We start from the raw sequence: 21,739 nt of genomic DNA on the forward strand, positions 1-21,739 counted from the left end.
CTGGGGCCTCCAGATATGTTGGACTACAACTCCTGGTATCCTTCAGTCAGCATGCCTGGCTGGGAGTGCTGAGATTTGTAGTCCAACTCTTCCAGAAGACACCAGGTTGGAGAAGGCTGTACTAATTTATTTTAGCAACCCAAAGAACTGTGCATGATATGATGACATCTTCTCACCTTTCACTAAGGTTGTTGGGGCAACTTCAGTTTCACTGTTACTACTTATTAGTATCATTTCACACTGTATCCTCTCACATGCTTGCTTGGGATAATCACATGAAAACTATGAATGAGAACTTTAAAAATGCCAGGCTTGCCTAATATTGTATTTGCAGCTGGCATCCTTTCATTGTTACTAATGAATTTATGAAATGGATTATTTTCCTTGGCGGTGGGGGCGGGGAGGAGAACACTGGAGAAATGTCCACTGCACATCACTGATGAGAGATGGGCAACCCACAGCCTACATGCAGTTGCAACCTCTTCCAGTTCATCCCTTCATGACCCCCTGGGCATCTTCGACTGCCAACACAGGTATTGTCCTTCTTTGTGAAACCCTTTTAAAGCACAGCTCCTGCCAGATCTGTGTTTTCAAAGGGTGTCCCTGTCTGGGCAAAGAAGGGGTGCCCCCTCACCACCCAAGCAAGGAGAAAAGAGCTCCCTCTGCTCTGGTGGTGCACGTGCATGTGGGGTGGGGGTGGTACCCAGTGGATTTCTTGGGGAGAGGGGGATCCCGATGGATTTCCACTGAGAGAAGAGTACCTGTAGTAGTGAAAGGTAGCTCACTTCTGATTATACAATATTACATGTGTGGTTGCAAATGGAATCATGAGTTACATGGTCTGATTCATAGATTATGATGTGAGTTGGATAAATAAGTAGGGCCACTACACTGAGATCCTATTGTGTACTCTGAGAAAGTTTGCATGCGCTTTGGGTGAAGCCAGCTAAACTGACTAAGGGCCAAACTACACATGACCCTAAACATTACTTTAGGAAGCTCATCAGTTTTAATTAACAGCCAAAGCTGGTGGAGCCCATTTTCATCAGGACTGCACCATGCAGAGAGAGAGAGAGCTTTCACCCTTTCTTGCCCAGCTGTGGTCCTGACCAAAGTCCCCGCTTATACTGCTATTAGCCCTGCGGGCACTAAGGGGAACCGCCCAGAGAGCTTCGGCTATTGGGCGGTATAGAAATGTAATAAATAAATAAATAAATAAATTTCTTTCTGTGGCTAATATTAGCATGGGACAGAGATTTTAATTGTGAGTATGCTGATGAAAACTAGCCCTCATGCACCAGTCATTAATTAATTAAAACCACAACTGACAGACTTCCCATTTAATGTCATGTGTAGTTTCACCCTGACAATGAAACCACAACAAAACTCTCTGGCTTGGATCCTAACTAGTTAGAGCAGATTTTTGCTTGTGAAATGGAGCTTTCTCACTTCTCCCTTGCAACCGAGCTTTGCCATCCCAGCTTATTTTCTTGATTGTTCTTCCATGCTCTGGACTACTTGGACTGTGCTTGCATTGGACTATTTGCCTGTGCTTGACTTCAGTTCTGCCTCATACCTTTATTTGACCAGTTACACTGTGCTTCTGATATCCACCTGCCATTGGCTTTGCTGTATGTTTCTCCCCCCCCCTCCCTTAGATTGCACAGGACTGAGCTTTATCTGGACATAGCAGGACACTCTTTGGAGGCTGCAGTGGAAAAGGAAAGTGGAAGAAATGGGGGATACTCCTTTTGCATGAAAAGAAGTGATTTCTGCTCATGCAAAGACAACTTTGGATCTAAGCCAATGTACACTAGTGTTGAAGGCAACTAGTACTGTGTGACCCTGGATATGGAAACACATAATAATTTGCAGCATAACATGCATTAAGCTAATTCAATAGAACTTGCATGAGTATCATGATACCGATGGGGATGTGCATTTGGGCCATACTAAGAACGTGACTGCAATGGGTTGGGCTTAGATTAGAACCATGGAAATGAATGAAACTTAAGTTAGTCTAACATTCAAATGATCTCAGTGGGTCTTCTCAAAGAATGACTAAAGATGCAATCCTGTGTATGTTTAGACAAAAAAAGGGATACAACTCCCAGCATACTCCAGCCAGCATGGTTGGTTGGAGCGATGCTGGGAGTTGTAGGACTTTGTTTCTTTCAAAACATGTATAGGATTGCTCCCTATGTCTGGATCCAACCAAGCCTTTTCCTTAACTACAGTTTTTGGGTCTTGCTTTCAAAGTTAGCAATAGCCAACAATCCCATTAAAAGTTTTTGGTGTTGTTGTAAAATTGTGCTGAGCAATTCAAGAAAAGAAGATGAAGCTGTAATAATGTGGGATAGGGTAGGGATCATGTGTATCTGGTGGTGGTCAGTATCAAGTGTTAATTGCCTTAGAGATTTTCTGCTAAATTAGTGTTAATTAGAAGGCATGCACATTTAATTGGGTATCAATAAATTATTTAATTTTCTAAAATTAAATATGTGATGTAACTTAACTTAAATATTTTGCTAAATATTAATTAAATGTATAAGTGTTTTTCTGCCAATTATGCTATTCATTTTCATTTGAACTTCAGTGAACAGTTCAGAAATCTGCAAGTTATTATACATCATGTGCATATCTGATCAGAATTAAATTATTATATTATTGAGGTCATGGAAAACGTCAGACTTCCCAGATTTAACTGTTCAAAAGTTTAACAAGTACAGGAGACTCTAGTGCAATATAATAATTTTCAAAATTGAAATGTCACAGCCCATAACAGAATTTGATGCAGTCTATTTAGGATTTTCCCAGATCTGAAACCTGGCTCTCTGCGAAATGGAATATAATAAAATAATTTACTTTTGACTTTAAGAAAAATTGGGAGGGGGGAACCTGTGAATTTTTCATAGGAGATAGTTAGATAATGTGTCGTTATGCTCTTTATTGTTTTTACTCTGGAAGTTAGTTTATTTTTAAAAAATCTTCAATGCAAAGACTGAAATGCACCATACAACTCCTGGTCTTCTTTCTTAATTAGAAAGTAACTATTTTTTCCTTACTTAGTTATGACTTCTCAAAATGTAAACATCAACATCCAAGTATCACATTACTTCCAGTACAAGTAACTGCTTGGGAAAGATTGAAACCCCCCCCCAAAAAAAACACCCCACTAGATTTCACTGGTTGAAGGGTAATAATGTATATACAAGTGACAGTTGAAGTCCTAAACAGCAACATTAGCCATAAGTATTTCAAGGTAGCTTATCCAGATGATCTATACAAGGTGCAGATGAGGTTACTGTGAAATCACCTTGCCTCATTCACAGAATTTAGTGGGTGGAAGGGGACGCACAGAATTTTACATGGCTGTCATCTCCCATGTGTAACATCCCTTTAATTTCCCTCAACTTCTTCCAACTTTGTTCATACTATCAAAAGATCAGCTAAAGAGGGAATGATTGAATAGCTGTACTCTATATTTATTTTCTAATGTGGTGGCAGGTCCTTGCTGTGCCACATCACAAACTGAAAACAGGTTGCACAGAGAGATCCATGAGGATTTGTGAGTGGCCCTCATGAGCATGTGATAAAACACTCGTCTGAAGAAGTCCACATAAGTTCAAATCTTAGTTTATCCATGAATTCACTGGATAATCTTAAGTAAGCGATGACACTCTCTTCTCACAATTAATTTTACAGGTTTTATTGAGGTGATGTGTGTGAAGCTCTTTGAGCATAAAATTTTAAAACATATAAGATCTTTATTATTTGATTGTGTCTCTGCATTTAATATATAAGTGAATGGAAGCTCAGGAAATGTACAAGCAAGACGTTGGTTTTATTACAACAGTTTGTGTACAGATTTTCAGTTGATTGTAATCCAGCTCTCTAAATTAGAACCTTCCTTTTTCTTATTACTAAGGTTCCCTGTTGTAAACATACGTGTTAAATTGATTAGTGAGTAAACGTGCCTGAAATTCAGCTTTCCATTTGCATTGCCACAAAATTGTTGGAAAAGATATGGTTCCATGCTGATGATTTAAGAACCTCCATTTAAATCCAAGCTGGATTTCAGAAGCATTTTATTTGGGCAGTGTTTTCATAAAACTATTAATGTTTAGGTTTTTGATATGCTTATTTGTTTACTGATTGATTGATTCCTTGTTTTTACTGTGGTGGTTATTGTGATACATTGAGCACATCATTGCCCTGTTCTTTGTGATGGATAAATGCTCAAGGGCTTCCCTTGAAGACACTTTGGGGTTCTATATGTAGATTTAGACTTGGATGTAAGCAGTTGGATTACTGTTATTCCCCTTAGAATGAAACCTGTCACAGAGGCAACTAACAAAAATTGTTCATTCCACTTTAGTATAGAGTCCTTCAACCTCAATTAATTTGCCATGTGTTTTCAGTCCTCTGGCGCACTTTACCTTGTTTTATCTTGCAAGCAGCATTTCAATAGACTCGGCAACAGGGCTTACGGATGCATTTTTATGAAATTAAAAAAACTCCCTCTCAGTTCTTTTTAAGCTGTAACCTTGTTGACTAACAGTGTGGCTGATATAAGCACATAGGTGAATGGAGCAAATCTCCAAACGATATTAGACTGTGGGCCAGTTCACACAGTCTCAAATCTAGAAGTAATGTATGTGAGATGTGGCAAAGAGTCCACACTATGCATGCAAGATGTGTGGTGAACATGCTTATGTACAATTATACAACCTTGTAAGTCAGGGTTCCCCAACCTTTCTTGCACTGTGGGTGCATCTGGAATCCTATCAATGTGCAATGGGCACCAGTAAAAAAATGGCTGCCATGGGGAGGGGGGCGTGGCTACTCACAAAACGGCTACCATGGGGTGTGTGGCTACTCACAAGATGGCCACTGTGGGGGGAGGGGGTCAGGTCAAAAAGACGACAAGATGACAAAATGTACAAATATGAAATGATTTAATGGCAAATAAAACAGAAATACAAACATCCAAACATCAACAACAAATAATGGCCCCTGCCACCATGCAGCACACACACAAAAAGAAAAGAAAATGGCGCCAGGTGGGACAGCCAGCAAGCCCAGAAATCTAGCACACACAATGACAAAAAATACAGCAGGCGTGTGAGCAAGTACACAGCAAAATCTTTAACTTTGCATGTGCTCCCAATATGCACCAAACAACATTCAGAGTGCCACAGCAAACACAAGGCAGGTGGCGATGGGGGAGAATGGGAAATGCCCCCACATCAAGACCACCCCAAACAGAAAGCTTGGAGATAAAGCAATGCAGGCAGATGAGTTAATGGGCTGGAAATTCTATTCATAGAATCATAGAATCATAGAATAGCAGAGTTGGAAGGGGCCTACAAGGCCATCGAGTCCAACCCCCTGCTGAATGCAGGAATCCACCCTAAAGCATCCCCGACAGATGCTTGTCCAGCTGCCTCTTGAAGGCCTCTAGTGTGGGAGAGCCCACAACCTCCCTAGGTAACTGATTCCATTGTTGCACTGCTCTAACAGTCAGGAAGTTTTTCCTGATGTCCAGCTGGAATCTGGCTTCCTTTAACTTGAGTCCATTGCTTTACCCACCCCCAACAAGCAAACAGCAGGGCACAGAGAACAAGCACTGCACCTCCCAACACAAAAAAATTAAGGGTTGGAAACCAAGCACCATCCCCCTCACCCCACAAATGCAAATCGGAGGGTGAGCAAGCATGCAGGAAATACCCACCCTTTGCCTGTACTCCCCTCTCAGATGAAAAAGATCCCAGCCCACTCGGCCCCATCCCTGTACCGCCAGTTTGCATTCAAGGGGAACACTTACCTTTCCCTTCCACACAGCCACCTACTCCTAGCAGATACAGAATGGGAGTAAGGACACCGGTTTGTAACCTGTTACTTTGGCCAATCTGAAAGCAAAGAGGCATGTCAAAACTACAAGTTGAGATGCATAGACTTAAATTTTTAGAGAAACCAGACTTAAATATAGAGCAACCAGGAAGTTAGCAGACATGACTTGTATGCGTAGAAATCATCACAAGGATGCCATTAAAGGCCTCAAGGGCATACCTGCACCCTCAGAAGCCCTGTTGGGGACCCCTGTTGTAAGTGATGTGTCCCTTGATGTCCTTTCAGAGTGGTAAGTGATTGCCTATTGCCAATCCTTGCCCAGCCTAGCTGACTGAATAGATATTCTTTTCTAGGAACATCCTGTTGTGGGCCCAATCTTTGAGACACACACTCTGGCATTCTGACATTGCCCATCTATCAAACTTCTAAGTTGTGTTGTCTCCAGAACAAAACTGGTTGGATCCAAAGTTTTTGTCCTATGAATGGACATTTTCAGTTTTAATAGTTTTATCCTACCCTTCAAATAGGATATATCAGGGTGGCTTCTATATAACAAAAATTTAATTCACTACACTACATTACAATAAAATTGATGTAAAGGAGTCCTTCTAGTCACAGAAGACTTCTTCCGTCTTCTGTCAACCTTTGACACCCTGCAATAGCTTTGCAAGCCTGTTAAAGGGGGAAAAAGCCCTGTGTGTGTGAAGATCAGATATTTCTGGGACATTGCAATATAAAATACTAATACCAAAGCCAACTGAGGTGGGGACAGGTTAAGCCAGAAAAAGAAAAGCTCCAGTAGTGAAGCAGAAAGGGCAGGGCATCAGCCAGAATGAGAAACATTACAGAAGGAACCTGCCTTATGCTAGATCAGACTATTTGCCTATCTTGGCTAGAAGTGTCTCCTTGAGTGGAAGTGGCTCTCTGGGATTTGGGATAGAAGTCTTTCATGTCATCTGCTACCTGACCCTTGCAACTGGAAATGCTGGGGACCTGGGACCTTCTGCTTACAAAGTGTGTGTTTTATCATGGAGCAATTTTCTGTGAGGATGGTCTCATCCATATCACAAACGTCATAACACGTGGTAAATAAAGCACGAGATGGGGAGGAAAATGCATTTATGGTCTAAATGCAGATTCAACATCAAGCCACTTCTCTCAGACACACTTTTTTTCTTTTTTCTTTTTTTCTCCATCTTGCCTGATGAAGAGTTCTGGAGAACTTGTACGTTATTTTGACCATTGAGGTGGCCTGAAATGGTATTAGGGTGATACGGACTTTGGCTTTTTGCTTTTGGCCAGCATGGCTACTTTGGCTTTTTGTGCTCTCCTCAAATTGGAACTTCAAAAAGGAAATTTCATCATGCTTGAAATTCAAAAATTCAAATTTGAATGCTGAAACTTCAGAGATGTCAATTGTCTGAATTGCATTGCATTTGCAGGTACAGAGAGGCCCTCGTGGGTACTGTGGTAGTCAGCACTTAGGCTAAACCTCACAAATGTGTATTAGAAAGAGCTGATTAGAATTGGGTGAGTAATTGTCATTAGTAGGTCTACATGACACATCCCACTTCAGAAAAGAGTTAGGTAGACTTCAATTCTACTTTTTTTTTTAAAAAAAATATCCTATAATCAAAAATATAAGTCTCCTGTTACCAGGAAATGCAGCATTTACATGTTTAGGCTTGTAGATGTGTTTCTGTTTCACTTTGTCTAGGTTAAGGTGTTCATACGCATTATAGGAAGAAGACAGATAGGCTTTGGCATGTTTGCGCGATTGATTTGAGCAACATCAATTTTATGAAAAAGATGTCCATGACTTTTATCAAAAACCAGAAGAATATATTTTTCTTTCTAATTACATTTCTACCATATGCTCATCCAGATGGCTTCTACTTATAGGGTGCTATAAAATGACCTTACTGTAGAGGATTTAATCACTGAAGAAGCTTATGAACAAATAGAATTGACACTTTGTCAGGAGAAAAAAGATCAACCTCCACCCTACCCCGATGCCTTTATGGGAAAAGTTCTCCTGTTACCTGATGTGATTGTGGAACTGCTGTGTCCATCTCCTATATACAAATGAATTCATTACAAATATGAAAATGGAGGGCTCAGGGAATGATATGAATGAAGCATTCCTGTGTTTAGTTTAGTTATTGCCTGGATAGGAAACCATATGGAAATTCTATATATACAGACTTGTGTTCCCTGGAGAAAAAGCAGGGCATAAATATAATAAATAATTAAAAATGCAACATTGTTGAAAGGGGACTTTGAATTTTAAATATCAATCTCTTTTTGAGCTGATTGAACTTATAGAGTTTAATGTATTCATAAAAGATTCCTTAATCATGTTGACCTTTGTTGTTTTGCTTTATACACAGTAGGCTTTTTCCTGAAATGATTAGAGGCTGTTAAATGTACTTATTTGACTGCCAACTACCAACTTTGTTGTGCTGTTTGAGCTGTTGGTAGAATGATAAACACATGGGAAATGCACTCAGCCAACTTTCGTATTTTTACTCTTCTAGTTATAATCATTTAGCAGAAAAGTCTAACTTGACTTTGGAAAGGGATAGAAATAAGATCTGTATGGTAAGAATTTAATTTTTGTATCATCAAGGCTGCAGTCCTAACCATATGAGATAAAACTAACTGAAGACAGTGGCACTTGCTCCTGAGTAGTAGACATGTATAATGGCCAGTGCACTTGTGTGGCTCCCACTCATTTCAATGGAGTTGGCACCAAAGGAATTCTCAATGGATTGTACCCCAAATAAGTATATGCTCATTTAAAAATATTTCTTTATTTAATTAATTTATAGCTTGCCTTTCCACCAACAAGGCCATTCATAATAAAAATAATAACCAAAATCATTATTTGGCTAAATGTGAAAAGTGATGGTACTTACAATGGTTTTGACTCAATTTACAAGTATTTTAGTTTTTAAAAAACTAAACTTTGAATGTTACATTCATTGTCGGTTGCATCATATATAAATTTAGCTTCAAGACACCTATGCTATATCAAGCTAGATTTCACTGGCAAACGATGGGCTTTCTTGAGCGAGATCATCTTAACAATTAACAAAACACCATAACAATTACAATAGCCAAAAGTCACCCAGTGAGCTTCCATGGCCAAGTAAGGACTAGAATCCGGATCTCCCGACCCCTAGTCCAACACACTAACCGTTACACCACCCTGGTTCTTAGGTGTGTATTCTGAGTATTCCCCACCAGCAGGTCCTTCATCTTGCCTGGATACAGTTTCCGTTTATTCACCCATATCAACCCAGCCATAGCCTCCAAACCCTGATTTAGGTGGCAAAATTTGAATTTAAACTCAAATTTACCAATACCCTGTCTACTGACCAAGTTGTGTGTATTATCAGTAAGAAGTGTTTGTGCTGATGTATCTAGATATATGATTTTTAGACATATGTTATCTCTCTGTGTGCTGTCTGTTTATGTGTTTATATGTAAATGGTTTTGTACTTTGCATAATGCATTTTAATTGGTTTTTAAACTGCCCACTCAGCTTCAACTATGGGGCGGTATAGAAATATAATAAATGAATGAAAATGAATGAATCTACCTCTAATTGTAGTGTAACTTTGCTACAACAACAGTGTAACATCAATGGGGCACATTGTTTAGGGTTGCATTTACTACTTAAACAGCAATGTGAACTGGCTCATAGTTTACCAAATACGAGTGTTCTGCTGGTTTACTGAAAAGTACTTACCATGCTTTATGTAGATCTGAGAGTTCTCCAACATAAAATGATGAATTCAAGCAAAATACATCTTTCCACAGTTTATCATCATGTCACTCTGTAGCCAATGTAGCTTTAACTTGACAGATACAGCAAACACTTATCTTTAACGTTTCTTTTCCCTTAGTCACATAACACAAACTGCCCCTTTTGATGACCCGCGATTAGACAGCTGCCAAATCACACCTCCAGCCCCCCGGAAAGTGGAAATGAGGAGAGATCCAGTGCTGGGATTTGGTTTTGTGGCTGGCAGTGAAAAACCTGTGGTGGTGCGCTCTGTTACACCAGGTATGATTCTTTCTATGTTTGAGTTACAGCTTTAATGGTCTATCAGGAGAATTAAATTGATCTTTGGTTGTAATGGAGTGCAATAGCTTGGTATACATTGCTGTCATTCCAAGACTTCTACTTTATACTATAGATACTGATCATGTAAAGTCATAATAAATACTATTGGTATCGTGTCTAGTCTGTCTTTATGGGAAATTGGCTCTTGCCTCCCTTCTAAACAAATTAACAGGTGGCAAATTTCCATAGACCAGGGCTGAGCAAATTATGGTCTCCAAATATTTTGGCATACAACTCCATCAGCCTACCCAGCATCGCCAATGGTAAAGGATGATGGGAACTGTAGTCTAAAACATTGGGAGGCCACTAATTGCCCACCCCTGCAATGGACCATTCCCTCTGGGTGTGTCACATATAGTAGCAATGCCACAGAATAGTCTCTCACAGAGCCAACACACCAGCTTTACCGTTTACTAGGGGTGTGCACGGAGCCCCCACTCCGCCCCGCGGGCCGATCCGAAAATTTCAGATCCGCGCCGCTCCGCCCATTCTCCGCTCCTCTTCGCCACGGAGCTCTGGCTCCGAATCGGAGCTCCGCAGTGGAGGGGAGTGGTGCCAGGTAAGGCCGGGAGAGGAGGGCAGGGGGTTTACTGGGCCCTGCTGCTGTCGCCGCCCGTGCGGCAACGGCGGCAGAGCCTGGTAAGGGACCGAGGGGGAGGGGGGCCTTACCTGCCTCCGTCCGCAGTCCGTCGGCTTCTTCAATTGAGCCCGTGGTTCAACCAGGAAGTCTGGGCCGCAAGTGCGGCCTAGACTTCCTGGTTGAACCGCGGGCTCAATTGAAGAAGCCGAGGGACCGTGGATGGAGGCAGGTAAGGGAGAGGAGGGGGGGTTTACCGGGCCCTGCTGCTGTTGCCGCATGGGCGACAGCGACAGCGGCAGGGCCCGGTAAACCCCACTTACCTTTCCGGCAGAGCTCCGGATCGAGGCAAAGGATCCACCTTCACCTTGATCCTCTTCGCCACGCTCCGCCGGCCCCCCAATCCTCTTCTCCTCCGCCTTAAGGGGAGGTGAAGCACCCCGCTCCGCCTCTAATTCGCCGGTCCAATTAGAAACGGAGCACATCCCTACTGTTTACTCAAACTCCTATTGTCTGAGTCACGCCTCTGACTGCATTACCAACTGTGAGGAAGCTACACCTCTCAAGCTTAGTTGTTGTTAATAACTTACCACGTGAATATGTAGTTTACTTGGCTTCAGTTTTTCTGAGTTACTTTTTTGCACTGCTGTGCTGTAGTACAGAGGGCCCCTGTGGCTGTCCCCTGTGCTGCCTAATGAGTGTTTTTGAAGAGTGAAGGACTGTAGTCCTTGAACACAAGCACCTCTTTGGGAGAATGCAGGGGTCAAAGAATAATTACAGTTAGGCTTTATATAACTGGGCATCAGTTATGTGTCACTAGGAGCCTGAAAGAGGAAGCTACTAAAATCACTATTGGTGCTATTCCTTCATCTATCAGCAAGATTTGTTTATAGATATACAACTCAGCAGGGGGGAAATACCATTGCTATTCCTTACCCACTGATATTGCTGAATTCTTATGTGCGAACTTTCACCAGTTATGATCCAGCACATCTCCAGTGCAATAATATGTAATGAATATCTTCTATCTGCATAAAAGTGATCATTATACACGATGATGTATAATCTGTGCTTGAATGTCATGTATTTACAGGGGGTCCCTCTGAAGGAAAACTTATACCAGGAGATCAAATCATCATGATTAATGATGAGCCTGTCAACACTGCTCCAAGGGAGAGAGTCATCGACCTTGTCAGGTAGTTGATTTTGTTTGCTTTTTATTTATTCAATTTAGATTCTTAGCCTACCCCAGCCTGGTGCCCTCCAGATGTTGTGCACTACAACTCCCATCTGACCTGGCCAGCATGATCAATGTCTGATGGGAGCTGAAGTCCCCCCAAAATGGAGGGGACCAGGTTGGGAAAAGTGAGCCTCTACCCTATGTCAAAGCTGTAGTTTCATTTTTCTTTTTTCTTTTTTGGTTGCATTCAGCATTATATTATGAATTTATGGTTCTTGTTCTGTATATATTGGAATTAGGTTGCTCAAGCATGAGGATGATTAATATTATTGCTATTACTATTGTATATTACTATATTATTATATACCACGATGATGATGATGATGATGATGATACTGCTACTACCACAGGGTGAAAACTCTGTTGGATGAAAAGAAATATGCTTCTGCATATGCTTGATATTGGAGGAGAGCAATTCACAGGGATGGTGAAATGGCAACAACAAAAATTATGTAGGTGCAGTAAAGGGAAGCAAGAAATACTGTCATCCAGGGCTTTAAGAAAATGTATTTCTTCCCTCCCACTGTCCCCTTTGTGACAAGCAGGAATTTTATATAGGTTAACAGGCTGACACTAGCAGACCTCAAAAGTGGAAAGCTGTCAACTTGAACAAATTACTGGAGAAAAATCTGACAAGGGACAAGTAGGAAATTAATAACTAGTTATATGTGCTCCTGTATCAGAATTATCTTAGCAAAGACTGAAGGCATGGCAATTGGGGACTTACAGATGCAGCTTCAAGGAATTCCCACTCTACTTTGCTCCATTATGACTTCCAAACTTTTCTCCGAATCCATAAGAACTGGAAACGTGTGGTTTTTAATATGAAAGCAGAGATTCTCAGAGAAGTCTAAATACTTTACTTAGCGCCAGATTCTTCTCATGCTACAAAAACAATGGATGGGGGAATATATGAAGTCCTGCTAGTTCCTGTCATTCAAGTTTCCTACAGGGTAATTCAGGGGTTGTTTGTAGCTCTTTTAAGCAAACCTCCAACTTCCTAGACTTATGAATTAGCCATGCATTTTCAAGACTAATTCTGTATGTACTCCTTTGGTACCAATTTAGTCAGGCAATTGTAAACAGATCCTGTAAGTGGTGTTGAATTCTTGGGGGAATATTCTGATGGTGATGTACTTATTGTTGAATCCTACTCTTCCTTTTCCATGTATATCTGCCGCTGGGACTTTGACAGCAGTTGTCTTTTCTTTAATGAGTTTCAGTGAGCTGTATTAGAGTTACATAATACTTCATTCCACATAAAGAGCTTACTATCATCTCAAGGGGGACATCTGGAATGATTAGAAAAAGTACTGTACAATCATCACATCATGGCAAAATGTAATTCACTGTGTCAACGTGGCAAAGCATCCCTTCTATACAGCAATTTAACCCAGGATTATCCATGATTCAGGTGTTTTTATGTATTCAGAAATCATGCCTTTCCCTTATCCTGCATAAGTTGCAAACTCCCTATTGAACTCATCTGACATTTTTTAACTTCCCATTTTATTTATTTATTTATTGCATTTCTATACTGCCCAATAGCCAAAGCTGTTGGGTGGATCACAAATTTTTTGAATACGACTTTGATCCAAGGCATGTGATTTTTCTGTACCATATCATAACATTAACACAATGAAACAATAGCATAAATGTTCAAATGCATATTTTACACTGTGTCCTGCTTGTGGGTTCCTGGTCAACAGCTGGTTGGTGTAAACAGAGTGTTGGACTGGATGGACCCTTGGTGTGATCCAGTATAGTTCTTCTTATGTTCTTATATAATTCTTAACATCTTTGAAAATATAACATTGAAGTAAATCTAGACACTGATATTCACCCATGACACTGTGTGTACAGTATGTTGCAAAGGAGAAGAGGGGAGTCCTCCCCAACTTTCCCCTCCTGCATCTCCCAAAGAACTTTTCTCCCCCAGCTAGGGTTAAATATGAGAAACGTAACCAGCCAGGAGAAAAGTTTAAGCAATTGACTGTAGGATGATAACACACTTTCTTTCAGCTGTATGTCTCTTTTGAATATTAAAATCAAATCCATATGTACATACACATACAATCAACCCCTGATTTACCCTGTAGGAAATTTGAATGACTGGAACTAGCAGGACTTCATATATTTCTCCCATCCATATATTCCCCCCATCGCTCACTTCAAATATACAGATCTACCACCATCAGACTGAGTTTGGTCCTCAGGCCACCTACTGGCTAAAGTGAGATTTGAACCAAGCTTTCCCATCTCCTATTCTTAGCAACTACATTACACCTAATCTTGATTTCAAAACCATTTGAAAGCACAGGAGAAAGATGGCTACCCTCTGTCTATTCATTACCTGTTTCTTGTCTATGTCCTTCAGTTTTATCCAGCACTTATACTGCTAAATCACTGTCCCTTGCTTACCCCACTTCTTTTGCTGCCATGTTGTTCTGTGTGCCCGTGTGTGTGTGTATACACACGCAGCAGGCTGTCACAAATGCACTTTTAAAACAGAGCTGGCAAATTGAGAGTGTTTGCATCCAATAAACAGGCAGGCTTATTGAACTGCATCAGCTATTTGGAAGTAAATCCCATTGTGTTCAATGACGCCTACTCCCAGGTAAGTGGGGAAAAGATTGTAGCCATATTTGGACAGCTTTGGAAATAGAATTTGAGCTTTTGGTGCAGTCAGACACCTTCCAAAATGCCTACATCCAGCTCCTGCTGAGAGCCCTCCTCTTTTTGACTGCCAGCTGCCGTCACTGGGTCCAGCAGAAAGCGGGAAAGCAAAAGTCAGGCAGTCTCCATTGTGCCTGACTTTTGTGCCTGACACAGCTCCAGCTGAGATCCCCCTCCCTCCAGCTACCTGGCCAGCAAAGGGAAAGGAAATAGCAGCCAGGCATCCTCTTGTCATGCCTTGGAACTGCTTCAGCTTGTTGAACAGCCTTCTTGTAGGAATTGTACTGCTGTGAGAATATGGTTAAAGGTCTGCAGACTGCCAAGTACGTTCATTATAAAATAATGAACTGTGCTTTATTCACATCTCTCATTTTACTGGGCTCCTGCTATGCTGACCATGCTTAATTAGACCTTTTGAAGCCCAGTTGCTCAGGTAGTATTATAGTATGGTTTGCATCAGTGATGCATAAACACTCATTATTCCTCTCATTGCGTAATGCCTTTCTCCCATGTTCTGTACTGAGATTTCTTTTTTCAGGCAAATAAAATAACTCTGAAGTCGTTTTGCAAAATAGAAAAGGCTTGGTTATATAAGTAGTTGTAAAATATGCTTGTGCTGGGGGTGGGGAACATTCTTCTTTATGAGCAAAGTTATTGAAACTGGGAGAATTTGCTTCTTAAAAAATGAGCTTAATTTTTTACTATATCATTAAAATACAGAAGGAGAGTGGGTAATCAGCATGTCAAACAGCTGAGGTCTATTTAAAGAACCAGTTGTGTTGTGATGCAGCAGCAGCTGCTGATAATTTTATTATGCTGGGGTGCATTTTCTGGTGGCTTAAAGTTAATTAGGGTGACCATATGAAAAGGAGGACAGGGCTCCTGTATCTTTAACAGTGGGATAGAAAAGGGAATTTCAGCAGGTGTCATTTGTATTTATGGAGAACCTGTTGAAATTCCCTCTTCATCACAACAGTTAAAGCTGCAGGAGCTATACTAGAGTGACCAGATTTAACAGAGGGCAGGGCACCTGCAGCTTTAACTGTTGTGATGAAGATGAAATTTCACCAGGTTCTCCATATATACAAATGACCCCTGCTGAAATTTCCTTTTCAATACAACTGTTAAAGATACAGGAGCCCTGTCCTCCTTTTCATATGGTCACACTAAGTTAATCATGGTATACTTTGGAATTAGTGTCTATGCAAGGTGAATATATATATCATCACACACGCCATAGCAGACTTCTATATTCAAGCAAACAGTCCATATTTTCCATGCTGAATATGCTGTAAAGCATACAAGGCAAAATAGTGGCCATATTGTAGGTTTTTTTAGATCACCAAATTTAGTCCCAAGAATGATTTTACATTTATAATATTTATTTATTTATTTATTTGTTCAGGTTTTTATACTGCTGAATATAATAAAATCCCTCAGCAGTTCACAGTAATAATGAAGAAGAGCTGTTTTTCCCATTAAGGAATTGTTTTCCCCCGCTTTTTCAGGTATGCTCCTTACTGTGGCTGATTCCCAGTCCTTGAAAGGAAAAATACCTCTGACTTGCCTTCAGCCTGCCCACTGCCAAGTCCCATCATGTAATAATTCTGACTATTTTTCTCTGCTTTCCTCCTCCGCCCTTTACCTAGGAAACTTGAAGCTGGAGATTGTGGCTGAGAAACTATTGAAAACAGCATCCTGTGGAGAGTTTCCCAAATATAACATTTAGAAGCTCTTTCCGTGTATAATGTACCACCACATTATACATATATCCCTGGTCCAGCTGCATTTTTTTTTTAACTATTTATGAATTCTAAATATTTTACCCCATCTTCTAATTAAAATAATTCACAAGGTGTTTTCTAACAATAAATCCCACAACAAAGCAAAATATAGTTGTAAATGATCATTGCAAAATCAACAAACACCACATTAAGATCTGGGCCAACTTCAAATATCAGGTTTTTGTTTTTTAAAACCTTGCACCACCTGGCCTTAAGCATCTCTCTCTCCCCTCATGAGCCCACTCACCAATTGAACAAGTTACAGTATATTGTCTGTTCCATCCTTACAGCAGGTTAGGATCGTAGCAGCTCTAGTTGAGATGTCTCAGTTATGTCCCAAAACGATGGATCCTTCTTCCCAATGTGATTTGTTTATTTATTTTTAATATTTTATGCTGCCTTTTCACAGAAGTCACCAAGGCTATGTAAAACATATTAAAAAAAACAATAACATAAAAACAGTTTAAAAACCCAGCAAAATCATGCTGAATCATTAAACTACTAGAATGTTTTAATGTTTTAAAGATGTTTTAATCGTGTATGGTATGTTTTTAATCAGTTTTAATGTGTATTTTATATCATGTTTTTATACTGTTTGTTTCAGACTTTGAACAGTTTTAGTTTTTGTGAACTGCCCAGGGAGCTTTGGCTGTTGGTCGGCATAAAAATGCAATAAATAATAATAATAATAATAATAATGATAATATGTAACAATAAGCAATTTTAAATGCCAGATTGAAAAAAAGTGTCTTAAGAATTAACCAATTGTAATAAAAAGAGTTTGGGAGGCATGCAGGAGAAAGTTCTTTCAGATGTCTTTGAGAAATTAGCATCTTCAAGCAATAATGTCCTTAAAAGGCCTTCTCCTGCAGATCTTAAGAACAGGACATGTTCATAATGAGACAGGTGGCCCCTTAGGTAGCTATGCTCTAAGCCATTTAGGGCTTTGAAAACCAACATTTTGAATTGAGCCCAGAAAATAATTGGCAATCAGTGCAGGTCTTTAAATATTGGGGTAAATATTCTCTTTTGAAGACACCTGGTTCTGCCCTTGCTGGAGCAAGCAAGTGTGGCAAGATCTGTTGCCAGCATGCTCAGAAAGCCTCCAGCCTTTGAAAAACAGACATAGACATGCTTTTGGTGATGGAGCCAACATGTCTCCCCAGAGTTGTGATGTTTCTGCCCTCCCCTTCAAACCACTACTCTGTAACGTTAATACACACACACCAAAACTTAAAGGACGTTTGCTCTGTATCAGTACAAATTGAAATTTCTGCATGGTCCTCAGGGGCAGCCCCCTTCTGCACGAAACAGAATGCACATGTACATTCAGCTTGCTACTCAGTCTTCTCATTTGGAAGTTACAGCTATGAAAAATGGACATGCATTTCATAAGAGATTCACTAGCCCCAGATAGACTGGACTGAAGCAATAGAAATGTGTAGGTGAAACAAAATCAGAGGCTTTCCAAGTACAGCGTGGCTGGCTAGGGAGAGAAACATGTTCAAATAAATGTGGTACCTGCCTGTTCATTAATTACTTCTCCCTCTCAGTGAGAAATAGGTGCTTGCAAGATCCCAAGACTAATAATGGAGAATTCTGTAAAGAATGTAATCTTGGAATATTGCAGGCCACAGATGTTTTCTCTTAAGTGCTCATCATCATCTAATAGGAAACTTGCCCATACAGATAAATCTATTTCCAGTTACATTTTGCTGTGAATTTCACAGACCTGCACACAGTCACTGGTTACTAGCTGGAGAAGTTTGGGTACTGGTTACTAGTTGGGAAAGCTAGAGGGAACTAGCATGGTTGAAGGCAGGCACAAATTCACTCCAGAGGCAGCAGTTGGAGTGCAAGGCAGAGATAGGTAGTTTGGCCCAAGCCAGGCAAGAACCAAATCCCAAGGGAACAATCCAAAGGTCCAGAGATAAGTGAGGAATCAACATGCATGTGTATACAATCATGCTTCTGGGATCTATTTTGGTTTTGATTTTACTAGGACCCCCACCAACCAGAGCCAGGTGCAAAATAGTGGCTCGGGGGCAAAGCCAACTGCCTATTGCACCCTGTGGGACATATACTGGGATCACTGGCATATGTAACAGGGCTGAGCAGCTTTTTATAGGGTGGTGGGCCTGCATTTGGGGTACTGCATGAATGGGCAGGGCTGGTGTTGAGTGGGACAGCAGTGTGTGGGGCCAGGACACACACACACACACACACACACACTTGCTGATACACAAGTCACATATACTCATTTTCTCTCTTTCTTTCTCTCTTACACACACACACACACACACACACACACACACATATATATACACACACACACAATTCTGTTCAGGATGACTTGGGGGCAGAAGCGTTAACCTGCCTGCACAAGGTCTTGAACCAAGATTGGTGGCAGAGGAGAAGAGGCTTTAACTCCCCACCCCATAATCTTGCCTGCAGAGATCACTCTTTTCCCAAAACAATCTTTTAACCTTACACCCTAAGTATCCTGATCCCCCTTCCCAACCACAATGATCCTGTTCAAATTGCAGTCACTGAGGGAGAGAAAGAAACTTTTAACCCCTGCCAACCTGAATCTTGCCTACATGGATCCTTGGGAAGGGGTGTCATTAAAGCCCCTCTTCCCCCTCCCTGCAGCAATCCTGATCTTGATCAGGATAACTTGGGATGAGGGAAGATGTTTTAACCTTGCTCCCTCCCAGCAATCCCTGCAGGCAGAAAAGTGCAGAAAGGGGCAACTAAAATGATCAAGGAGCTGGAGCAATGGAGCATCTCCCCTATGAGGGAAGGTTACAACAGCTGGAATTGTTCAGCTTGGAAAAAAGGAGGCTAAGGGGAGACCTGATAGAGGTGTACAAATTATGCATGGTGTGAAGAAGTGGATGGGGAGACATTTTTCTCCCTCTCTCAAAATACTAGAACCCAATGAGCCATCCCATGAAGCTGATTGGTGGGAGATTCAGAACAGATATAAGGAAGTACTTCTTCATATAGTGCATAGTTAAACTATGGAATTCACTACTACAAGATGTAGTGATGGCCGTGGTTGAATAAATTCCTGGAGGAGAAGGCTATCAATGGCTACTAGGCTATCTTCAGTATCAGAGGCAGTAAGCCTATATACAGCAGTTGCCTGGGAACACAGGTGGGAGGATGCTATTGCACTGTGTGCTGCTTGTGGGTCCCAGTCAACAGCTGGTTGGCCACTGTGTGAACAGAGTGCTGAACTAGATGGTCCCTTGGTCTGATCCAATGCAGCTCTTCTTATATTCTTATTTATTTATTTATTTATTTATTTAATTAATTACATTTATATACCGCCCCACAGCCGAAGCTCTCTGGGCGGTTTACAACATTTAAAAATAGTAAACATTAAAAGTATACAATTTAAACACACACACACACACACACACACACATAGAAACAGTATAAAAACAACAGTATCCATTTAAAAACAACAATTGTGGGGTCCATTAAAAACAAACTTAACGTTGTTAAATGCTGTTAAAAATGCCTGGGAGAAGAGAAAAGTCTTGACCTGGCGCCGAAAAGATAACAATGTTGGCGCCAGGCGAGCCTCATCAGGGAGATCATTCCACAGTCGGGGGGCCACCACTGAAAAGGCCCTCTCCCTTGTTGCCATCCTCCGAGCTTCCCTTGGAGTAGGCACTCGGAGGAGGACCTTAGATGTTGAGCGCAGTGTACGGGTAGGTTCATGTCGGGAGATTCTTATGTTGTTAACAGATACTTGACAATCTGCAAAGCATAAACGGAATGGATTTAACCAAATCTATACATCCCGAGAGCTGCCCCAATGGCACAGGGCATACAACATCTGACTCTGTGCTGCAAGATTTCCTGGTTCCTTGGAGTATTATTATTCTTACTATTTTATAATCTAAATGTTGGAAGAGTTATTTTTCTGGAGGAAATGAAATGATACTAATTTACCTTTCAAAGACATTGTTTCCACTTTACAGTACTCCATAAAATATTGTAGTTGCTAATATGGCACAATTATACTAACATTTTGAACATGCTGTCCTTCTTAGACTAGACCCATTGAAATGAATGGGATTCGTTTGTCATTCCTAACTTAAGTCCCATTCATTTCAATGAGTCTGCTCTAACTAAAATTGGATTTAACTTTGTTTTCACAAACAAGTAAAGAATCTGGAGTTTCTTTACCATGAATTATTACCATGAATGTATTTGACATGTGTTCAATGCCTGTTTCTGAACAAATGAGGTTTCAAAGGCTGTTTAAAAAACCCTGTTTGTTTTGTTTTGACTGCACTGAATTGCTTGAGAACTCAAGGTAGTGAAGTGACCTTAGATACCTTGACATGTGTGCAGGCTTTTTGACTAATATAAGGCTTGCAAGTTTATAAGTATGCCTGAACAGGCAAAGGAACCTATTTGACTGAGGCAATAAACTGGCAGAAATGTCACTTTGCTTGCTTTCCTTTTTTGGAATACTGGTGCGGTTTTCTTAAGCAGCCACCAAAGTATTGAAAAGGTCAAGTGTATTTAGATACAAATTATATTAGACAAGATGTTCCTAATTAATGGAAGTTATATGCTACACATAAAGATGGGATCAGAAGTGCCTCTTCTGTGGGGGTTATGGTTACATAGGGTATATGCCAAAATATCATATGCAATATCTGCTTCTTCACTCTTTGTTGCCTTCTTTCATAATCTCTTTATGAGACTGCTCTTTATAGCAGTCTCAACAAACAGCTGGAGCTTCTCTAACATTGTTAAGTCGTCATATCCTATATTTAAACTAAGCGTTCTTTCCAGGAAAGTAGTCCTGCTGGATTCAGTTCTTGACCTTATAACAGCAGGTGCTTAAAAGCATGTTAATGTTGCCCTTAAACTATCTTAAATATGCCCTTAAATTTGCTATTTCATAGCATATTTGATAGAAATACATATATAGAGGGATTTAAAAACTAAATCCCCAGATCATTTTTATTCTCCTGTTAGGGATTTCTTATTCATAATGTATTAGCAAAATAGGAAGAAAACCTCTGACTTCTTAATCACTGATCATTTAATTGTGCAATTAGCTTTCAGGACCCTACTTCATCAGATGCATGAAGTATTCTCCATAGCTGAGAGATCTTTATGAACATACATGGGTACTGTCTGTAAATAGTGGGACCAAAATGACATGAAATGCAAGAGATAGCTGTAGGTCTGTAACATTTCCTCTTGACCTTCACAGCATTTTGATGCCATTGCTTATCCAATGCAGGTGTGCATGGACTACAGTATGCTTTGGGTCTGTGCAGATGCAATGCTAAACCATGGCTTATTGTTATGGGAACAAGCCACAGTGAACATTGTGCTTGTGTACTTACCCATCCTCCTCCTGGGCCATAAGGTGTAGTTGAGAAGCTTTCACTTCCTCTTTTAATTAACCTCAGTTCAGCATTACATCTGAATCCTAAAAT

At 40.6% G+C, this 21,739-nt stretch overlaps 1 protein-coding gene across 1 annotated transcript in view; it reads left to right on the plus strand.

Annotated features, from left to right (window-relative positions):
- FRMPD4 (FERM and PDZ domain containing 4) overlaps positions 1–21,739 on the plus strand; it is a 246,807-nt gene that overhangs the window by 167,564 nt on the left and 57,504 nt on the right. The window contains exons 3-4 of the mRNA XM_063126381.1: positions 9,765–9,925; positions 11,656–11,758. Coding sequence (XP_062982451.1) covers positions 9,765–9,925; positions 11,656–11,758 — 264 coding nt within the window. The remainder of the gene's footprint in view (positions 1–9,764; positions 9,926–11,655; positions 11,759–21,739) is intronic.

Source organism: Elgaria multicarinata, chromosome 5, assembly GCF_023053635.1.
Source record: "Elgaria multicarinata webbii isolate HBS135686 ecotype San Diego chromosome 5, rElgMul1.1.pri, whole genome shotgun sequence".
In the NCBI taxonomy this organism is placed as follows: domain Eukaryota; kingdom Metazoa; phylum Chordata; class Lepidosauria; order Squamata; family Anguidae; genus Elgaria; species Elgaria multicarinata.